The sequence below is a fragment of the Augochlora pura genome, chromosome 4, assembly GCF_028453695.1.
Source record: "Augochlora pura isolate Apur16 chromosome 4, APUR_v2.2.1, whole genome shotgun sequence".
Classification (NCBI taxonomy): domain Eukaryota; kingdom Metazoa; phylum Arthropoda; class Insecta; order Hymenoptera; family Halictidae; genus Augochlora; species Augochlora pura.
In genome coordinates this window covers 3,924,868-3,934,486 of record NC_135775.1, presented here as the reverse complement: position 1 = coordinate 3,934,486, position 9,619 = coordinate 3,924,868, and the positions used below count along the sequence as shown (strand labels likewise).

The 9,619-nt window shown below is 40.4% G+C and overlaps 1 protein-coding gene across 1 annotated transcript; it reads right to left on the bottom strand.

Annotated features, from left to right (window-relative positions):
- Positions 1-1,249: 1,249 nt before the first annotated feature.
- Fbxo11 (F-box protein 11) lies at positions 1,250-9,419 on the bottom strand. The gene is made up of 8 exons (XM_078179125.1): positions 8,982-9,419; positions 7,605-7,919; positions 6,738-7,526; positions 5,637-6,489; positions 5,346-5,566; positions 5,058-5,276; positions 4,527-4,734; positions 1,250-3,620 (listed from the first exon to the last, which is right to left on the bottom strand). Exons 1-8 carry the CDS (start codon positions 9,064-9,066, stop codon positions 3,491-3,493), a joined length of 2,820 nt encoding a protein of 939 aa, XP_078035251.1. The 5' UTR covers positions 9,067-9,419; the 3' UTR covers positions 1,250-3,490.
- Between the last annotated feature and the right edge of the window lie 200 nt (positions 9,420-9,619).

Genomic DNA, 9,619 nt, shown 5'->3' with positions numbered 1-9,619 from the left:
ACGATCGACGAACAAATTTTGCTAATAATAATTACAACGTGTGTGTATAGAGAGCGCGCCAAAGAAGGACTTGCCAGTTTTCATTCGCTCAATAACTCCTAACCAGTTATCCCTTTCCTTTACACTTTTCATTCTCTTAGCGTCAAGTCTTTTATGTCCTGCGTATATTCGTTTTTTTTCCGTTTCTCTCCGAGAACATTTTTTTCCTGTACTTTCTCCGCTCAAAATTCCAAACGAGATGTTACAAATAGAAACGAAAGGAAAAAAGAAACAGCCGAACAGGAAAGCAATAATTCCAGTGATGGGGGAGGACGCATTATACGAATAGAAAATAAAATAGCGTAGCGCAGTTTAAGTGTAAAAGGAATCTGTATGTCGCTCGGGGGGGTACGCGATGGAATGATAGCGTTCCCGTTCTCATGATCCCTGTGTGATGCCACGCGACATGAAAAATGCCTTTGACTCCGTCATGCTTCTCATACGTATATCATTCACTCTCAGTGCGCATATATAACGTGTTAAACATTTCGATACAGTTACGCTATATATATAATATGACACTGCGGTGTAATAATACTACGGACCTTAAGTCGGTAATCGTGTTCAAAGGCAATTCTCACCGTTCACCCGTTCTACCGAGGAAAATACAAGAAAAAGAATAGAGACGCATTAAACAAAAAAAAAAAACAGAGACAAGAACAATCATTTACAAAAAAGGTATGTGCAACGATGTACGGTACACGATCAATGAATCACGAGAGAGAGATTGATTTTTCTTTTTTTCCCCATTTGCTTTCATTCCGTTCTATTCGCAGGCAAAAATCTCGTCGTGCGAACAACACACGTTTTCGTTCTTTCTTTTCTCCTCTTATTGTTGCCCTGTTGCGCGATCGACGATCACCTATTACATCAATCGAACGATCAAACCTAAAAACCACACGTATCGCAAACGTTCGTGCCTCGTTTCAAGTGGATGCGGGTCGCGCGTCTAAAATTATCGCTAATAGGCGCTTCGTTCATTTTGCGTTTTCTCTTTCGCTTTTTTTTTCTCTCTGTCCGTCTTTTTTTTTTCGCAAAAGCGACGCGACGCTGCGCGCCCCTGCAGATACACAATTACAATAATACGATTAGACTTCTTCTTTTGTTTTACCGCTAAACGTAAATATTAAAAAAAGTCGGATTATTTTTCGTTAAAAATTCGAGATTACATTGTTTTCATTATTATCCCCCACCCTACCCACCCTCCCCGTATCCGTGTCTTAAAAACTGTTCCTCAGCGACAGTATACACATCGGTTTTCTCGCTTTCGTTCCCTTCCTTATTTTCTTTTTCCTTTTTTGACGTTTCATCGTTTTAAATATTTCGTCGCTTTTCTCACTGGTATACACCGACCGCACGTGATTAATCGTGTAAATACTCCATGAAGATTTGAAACATTATCATTTTTTTTTATCCTCTCCATTTAGAACTCTAGTCTTTTTTTTCAGTTATTATTACGTGCACTTTACCCCCATCCCCTTCCCACGTTACGGCGATTAGGGCCATCACTATTCACAATACGCAGGATACAATCGAAGAACTGTATGCATGCTTGTATGTATACGCGCACGCGTGTGCTACATAGGTACACGCACACCTCTTATACAATACAAGAACGAGAAAAGAAAGAAGCAAAAGAAAAGAAAGAATTATTTCGAATCGCGCGTTAATAGACTTTTTTTTCTCGTTTGCTTTCTGTTGCATTTTGATTATTGTTTTCCCCGGTCGTGTGAATCTTACAATATCACATTTTTTAGACATCTGTTCCAGCATGTCGTTCATTAGGTATCGTCTTCGTCTCCGGCCTACCCCGTTGTCCTCGAACATTGTTCTTCTTCTCCTATCGTCCCCCACGATCGTTCACCGTTGATCCTCGCATACGTGTCTATTCACCGAAGTCACACTCGCTCCGTTTTAATTCCCTCGTTCGCACGATTCCCTCCTGTAATTAGTCCAAGTCGATCTGTCCTCGAGAGAGTCCGGTCGATCGTCCCCCTGCAACTCCATCGTTCGTAAATACACAATACGCACTCGTTCCCCGTGTTCAATTTCTATTTGCGTTCTCTGTGATTACACTGGCTAGTTTTTCGGTTTTGTTTGTTTTTTATTTTTTTAATATTTTCTTTTTTTTTAAAAAAAAAGAGTCTCGAATGAGAGCGAACGTTATACGCGCAGATACACATAAACGGCGCGGCGTTACGCATTTTTCTTTTTCTTTTAATTCACCGCTTTAATCGCGTTCATTTTAATTACGATATACACAATTTACATTCGCGACACTGTGTGTTTATATCGTGTGGGCTTAAATATTAAACATTCCTTTCATTCTTCTCGCTTATCTGTTTTCCTGTGTTCGTTTAAATTGATATTTTCCATTTTATGAATCAATGCCATCGCATTGCACGAGCGTCCCTTTAAATTCTTTGTTTAAAGACAGTTTTATTTCCCCTCTCCGTTTCTCGTTTGCTTAGTATTAAAACATCACCGACCGTCACGTGTCTCCTTTACCAAACGTATACACATGTGTTCCTTTTGTTTCGGATTTGCTTCGGTTTTCGTGTTTAGACTTCCTTTCGTTTTCTACACAGACTCGCACTGCACTCTTTTATTTTTTTCTTGTTTTCCTTTTTTAGAATGCGAACTTAGAAGTCGGACCTCGGAAGCTAGAGATCCCGATTTTGTGTGATTTATTATCGCGTAACTTGTTTTTTTTAAATATTTGTTTAATGTTTCGTCGCTTCGGTTAGCACGTTTTACATAAATTTGACGTTATAATCGTTAGGATTCATTTCTTTTCGGTTTACAGAGAAAATCCCGTGTGCTTCTTCTCTTTTGTCACTTGATTATTTAAACGTCGATGGCTCATTTCGTTGCGGAGTTCTTTATTACGTGATTCACGGGATAATCGAAGATACGGTTTCCTTCAATCGGATAATACTTGCGTTTGCATTGGAAAAGATCGGATCTTCATTAATTAATTATCTTATTCAGCAATGAACATCCGTCTTCCGTCAAAATACACGTCGAGATGAGACACTAATTTATTAATAAAAAATATAATATTTCTTAATGACGATGATCCACTGATTTATGCAACTGATGCGCTAAATGAGTGATTTTGACCACCACGATGGCTATGGCGATGGCGATGACAATGTGATGAATGGATGGTCAAAGGGTAATAGAAATAACGAAGATAATAGTAATGGTGATAGCGATGGTGATGAGGATGATGACGATGATAACGATGCCGATGAAATTGCCGTTAATTGAAACATGTTAACAATAACTATAGTTTTTAAAAAAGAAATATAACAATCACAACGGGGACGCGAAGGAACAAGTGCCATAATAAAGAACTCAGCAACAAATTACTCCGTGTTTTGCAATGTGTTGGACTTACAGGCTGTCTCAGTGTCGTTTGATTGTTTTATTTAGTTTAGGTTAATTCCTAGTTGACCATAAGCGTGTGCGATTCCATCGGTGCTGCACTGTCGTACAACGTGTCTGTGTCCTGCGTTGGCTCACCCTGAAGTTGACACTGATTACTTAATGTTCCAGCACCACAGTCACAAAAGAATCTGAAAAAAGTTCACTAATTGAAAACCAGTCCATGAACAAATTTGTCAACTAAAACACATAATAGTGTCTGTTATCCTTCCCTGATTATCCTAATTAGTTTTAAATAGCATTCATCTAACTAACATATTTACGTTGCTTCTACGTAGCTGTCTCCAAACTATAGAAGAATGTAAAATCTCGTAGGAACCTCTAATAAGTTATCTATAAGCTTACAGTAATAATATTAATAATAATAAAAGGGGCAATAGTGTAGAAGAGGTGTTAGTCGAAAAAGGAAAGGAGGTAGATTGGGAGAGAGAGAGAGAGAGAGAAAGAGAGAGGTGGCTAACACTTTACCGACCGATAGTCTGTGAATCGATCGTCATGGAAACCAATAATTTTTTATCCATTATTGAAATAAAACTGTTAGATTTAATTACTGTAAGTTCTTACATTATTCTATAATTTTTAAATATTAGATTCTTTTCATGTTGAATAAAATAAATAAACTAAAATATTAGTAAATTTAATTACCCCATAATAACAGAAAGCTAATAATATAGGAAGCACATTTTCAAAGTTTAAGTTAATATTTCTATAAGCATAAGAAAAAGCGCATATAAGTAGTCATGCGCGAAAGCGTATGTCGAAATAGAGCTGATGACAGGGAAATGTTTACGGCTGAATGATCGGTGAGACGTCTATGGGACGTTCAATCGCTACCGATCAGTAAAGTATTAATGAACATAAATATTATAAACAGATTTGCTTTTAATAGTCAGGAAACTGAAAATAATTAATTAAATAAATAAATAAATAAAAAAGTAGATAAATAAATATTCTATTAAATTCCATAATAGATCTATATGCGTGTTTAGCAACAACAATTTCTTACTCAATCAAGTTCAATTATTGAAATTACTTACCGATCGTGTCTAATAAATTCTACGTCGTGACCAGCATGGCAAGTTTTTATACAGTTCACACAAATTGCATTGCGATCTGTCGTGTTGCATGTCTGGCAGCGGTAGAAATCGTGCATAGGGAAGGAAGTGTACGACGAAATTTTGTATAAACATTGGCCGTTACCGACTGCTTTCTCAACTGCATCTTGATTATTAAATATCTTATTGCCTGCAACATTGAAAACGATTAAATTGTATAAATTAATACTAAAAAGACAGATTAACCTTTGGGCTACAGTAAATTTTTCATCAGAGTGCATTTTTCAGATATATACCAAATCGTATTACATACGTTCATTTTAATTATTTCTGATAACATTTGCTGTTCACTTATATGCGTCAATAGTAATTAAAAGGTTAATGAAGAAACGTCATAGATTTCCTAATTACGAAGTGCTTAGTCTAATCTTGGTTTCAAAAAAATGTAAAGTGGCAATAAAATTTGCAAAATAATCAAATGTGTTAGTAAAATGATAATTAAAAAATACGAACCTCTAGTCGTCGGTTGAACTCCGCTCGCTAAGCAAAGACCACCGAATCTATTATTGAAAATTTGATTAAATTCTAGCGTGGCGGTCGCGTTGTTTGTAATCTCAACGCCGGCTGCCAATCCATCGAAGATTCGATTTCTCCTTAGTACAGGATGGGACTGTGTAGAAATAAGCACTCCCGCTTGTGCATTACGAAATATATCATTCTCTTCGAGCACACCTATTTAAAAAGGAGAATGAACAATCCCGTAGATTTTTCAGGCTAAAACCAGGCAACAAAGAAACATACCTTTGCCACCGTTAAATATACAAATACCACCATCTCGTCCATCAAATATTTTGTTCCTTTTTAACGTAGGGTTGCTATCGGTTTTAATCCAGACTCCCGCCATCGCATTATCAAAAATCTCATTTTGTTCGAGTAAACCTAATCCGCTATTGTACACAAGAACGCCGCCGTTCTGTCCGCCCCATATCTTATTCCCACGTATCACTGGATTGCTTCCAGTCCTGCAGCATCATAGAGACACAGTTAAAGCCACACGAATCAACTGTATTCACCTAGTAGTGATCATCTTACCTTATTTGTACTCCCGAATACAAATGATTGAAAATATCATTGTCCTCTAGTTTACCATGTCCATTGTCATAAAAATATACTCCGACCTGTTTCCCGCTATGAATACGGTTCCTTCTAAGTACCGGCGTAGACCCGGTGGTTATCCATACACCTGCCAAAGTATTTGCATACACCTCGTTCTCCTCGATCAGACCTTGTCCCTTCTCGTGCACGTATATTCCGCCGTGTTGGCCGTGATGTATTTTATTGTGTCGAACAATAGGATCGGAGTTTGTTCTAATTTGGATGCCGGCTAGAGCGTTTCCGTAAATATTATTGTGTTCTATCAAGCCTCGCCCCTCGCCGAATATGTATACGCCCCCTTGATGACCATTGTAGATCTCGTTCCTACGTATGGTCGGGTTCGAGTTGGAGGTGATCCAAACGCCGGCGAAATTGTTCGAATGGATCTTGTTGTCGATAAATTGACCTAAACCGTTCTCGTGGACGTAGATTCCGCCTGTCTGTCCATGGTGAATCTCGCAGTGCACCACCGTTGGATTAGCACCGGCCTTCACCTCGAAACCGGCTATCCGATTGTTGTGAATGTCGTTAGCCTCGAAATACCCAAGACCATTATCAAACGTGAATATGCCGACGTCCCTTCCATGATGGATGTGGTTCCTCCGCATGATTGGGTTCGCGTAATTTTTCACCCAGATACCGGCCAAAGCATTTCTAGAGATTTCATTATCCTCGTATGTCCCTTGTGCGTAGTCGGTCACATACAGTCCAACGTTCTCGCAATCCGATATGTCACAATTCTTCACCACGGGATTGGCTCCTACGCCCGACACGCAAACGGCTGCTCCAACTGCAGAAAATGAAAATGTTTGAGCATAATCATATACTAAAAATTGCAACTTAGGCTGTGTGCATGCACACAACAAAGAATTAAAACTTCATGAAATTACATCAAAGTTTGGATTTTATAAATTTTAGAAGACTTTCACGAGCAGTAAACGGAGTTTCAGCAGTTTGAACATTACTATGAAAATAGTTCATACAATGATTGTTACTGAATAAGTTAAGAAGCTTCTTAAAAGTTTCCTACTAACTTACCAACACTTGAACTCCTAATAATACAGTGGTCCACTGTGGGACTGCAGTTTTCACCGACTTCTAAACAGTAATGTTTATGGTGCGGTACCGTACTGGTAACGTCAGGGGTGAATTTTAACGTGAGATGGCCGGCGTAAGCTCGTTTTGCTCCTTCTACAAACATAACTGTAGACTCACTTTCTCGTTCGAGTATAACCGATTCTGCTACGTTTCCGGGCGCCGCTCCTATTAATGCGACGTCGCTGTCTATTACAAGAAATTCGCCCCTGTATATACCAGCGTGTAAGAAAACTAAATGTTGAGGTGCTCCCTCTTCCGATTGGGAATTGCTACCGCAGCAATTTCCCTGGCCGGTTGTGCTTGTGCTATTGTTCGACGAGGAACCGCTATTGCTTCTATATTCGTCTACATAGTCTAACGCTGCCTGAACAGTATTAAAGTATGGCAAATTCCGTCCCTTGACCTTCAGATCTTGAAATCCTGGCCTGACGTGCACTCCTCTGTATAATTGTCTAAAGCTTTCCTTCCATGGATTGTGGTAATCCGATTCGTCCGGAGATACAAATTCGAATTTACACGGTGCTGGATTAAATAGTGGTAAGTCGTACTCATAGACTTGTTGGTACAGGGACTTCCACAGTTCAGTGTCGTTCGCGATCGCTTGAAAACGTCTGCAAACTTGAGAAACTCTACACAGATCTTGTTCCATTAGATAATTAAATATAGTAAGCAACACTTCGTCCGGCAACTCATACTGAAGGTAATGCGCTGCTGCGTTTGTGTTTGTACCTACAAAATTGATGAATGACATTTTAGGAATACGTTAAACAATGTTTATAATGCACAATGAAAATCAAGAAAGTATACCATCTGTGGATAATGAACATGTCCGCCTAGGTCGCTTTCTGGCTGGTAAGGAGGAAGAACCTAGAGTTGCTCCGATACTACTGCCTCCAGAAGGGGGTAAGGCAGAGCTGGTACCAGGAGCTGGATCCGGATGAGGTGGACTTTTACGCCTTAAGTCGTAAGGGGAAGAATGTGACGGGGAAGGTGATGGTGCTGCAACACCTGAAACACTGGGGGAAGATCCTCTTCCACCGCTGCCACCCGCACCTCCACCTCCTCCTCCACCACCAGGAGGTATCTGATTCGATGCTGAACATGGCAAATCGCATGCCTCGGCTAGAAAATTACATTAATTGCAATCAAAATGTGAAATATTATTCAAATATATGTACACAAAAATGAAACCTTTTCCAATATCAAAACTTTAATGTATCATTGCAAGTACTAATTGGTGATTTAATAGCTGATAAATAAAACAAAAACAAACACATGACAAATATCAGAGTATTAATTGCAAACTCTGACAATTAACAGAGCTTACATTTGGGATTTGACATACAAAGAGAATAAAAGATATGAACAGAAGATAAACTGCATGTAAGGGGTGCTAATAAGGAAATTAGAACATATTCACATTATCCATTCAACGTATCTGCACAATCATTTATCGAACCATATTTCAAAAGGGAGAAGTTTCATAATTCCATTTTCAAAGTAACAGTGGCAGTTGCAGTTGCATCTCCAATGCACAGAAAGTGATTTGGGAAAGTAGAGCATTATACTAATTTAACACAAAGTCTATAGCTGGTGCAATATCAGATTGAAAGGTGCATCACGTCCCCGAGATCGTGGGCCGATAGTTTTTCCGAATCACGCGAGGACCCGTTCTCACGGTCCCGCAGCTGGATGTTTAATAAATCGGAATTACACGAAAAGAAACGAAAAAAAGAATAGGGGAGGTGGGGTGAGGAGTGTAGACTTTGAGCCGACATTCCACGGTAAAAATTGACAATCGCGAAGTGTACGCGATACGGTGATCGATGTCCCCGAAAGAAAGAAGGGCTGGTGCAAGTGCCGCGGGACCACGAGCAAACGTCATCGGCGGTTGCGTTTTTCGGGCATCTCGGGCTACGAGAAAATCATGCGAGAGAAGAGACGTGGGCAGCGTAAGGTTTAACTGTCGTCTCTGTCCTGCTCTCTCTCTACGCGATGTCCGGAATGGTAAACGAAAAACACGAGTAACGACGGGGAAGGATGTCGGTTGATCGGGAAAGGCGTAGAGAATCGACGGAATCGGGTTAGACCCGTGAAATAACGAAGTAGGTGAAGAGAAAAGAAAAGAGCCGAGAGACGACAGGTGAGCAGTGAACCGAGGGTCTGGATGCAGGGCTCTCTTACCCGAAGGCAGAGGAATCCTGTTCGCGCCTTTTCTCCGGGATCTTCGCACGTAGTGGCGCCCTGATGTGAACGAGGCGCTTGGCATTTTTAACTTGCTTCCCGACGAAAATTATGCGAGAAACGGGTGAAACAACTAAACACTAAACAATGGCGACACTTCCACCGAGCCCAGCGGCCATCTTCTCATTGACGGTAGGACTGCCGACTGGTGCCAGACCGCCAATCGGATGAATTTCTGCTCCTCCCGTCTTTCCGCGCTGACCACCCTACTACCCTGCCCAAAAGCGATCCTTTTCTCACTTGCTCTCACTCGCCTGCCACCCCCTCGCACCGATCCCCTCTTCCGCAGTGGATCGCGACACAAGCGACTAACATCAGTATGGAGTTACGGCACCGAGCACTTCAACCATAAAGCATTCTTACAGAGGCGAAAATCTGCCGTTTTTCGGCAGTCGGTCTCCGTTGCGCGCATGCGTACGCAATTAGGTACTCCTTGAACATAGCCTCAGGACATCGTGTTCACGTGCGCATGTGCACACGAATTTGTGGCTTTGGAACTACCAATAATGGAAATACATTGCGTATAAATTGTCTCAAACATAATAAAGTAAAAATCCAGGTAGTGTCACTTCTTGTAT

What these genes read in the sequence shown, in the direction of transcription:
- Fbxo11 (XM_078179125.1), bottom strand. Translation starts at nt 9,066, where the DNA reads ATGCCAAGCGCCTCGTTCACATCAGGGCGCCACTACGTGCGAAGATCC. An exon ending in CAGGATTCCTCTGCCTTCGG is followed by an intron (nt 7,920 to 8,981) that starts GTAAGAGAGCCC and finishes GTAATTTTCTAG; the next exon opens with CCGAGGCATGCGATTTGCCA. An exon ending in TATATTTAACGGTGGCAAAG is followed by an intron (nt 5,277 to 5,345) that starts GTATGTTTCTTT and finishes CTTTTTAAATAG; the next exon opens with GTGTGCTCGAAGAGAATGAT.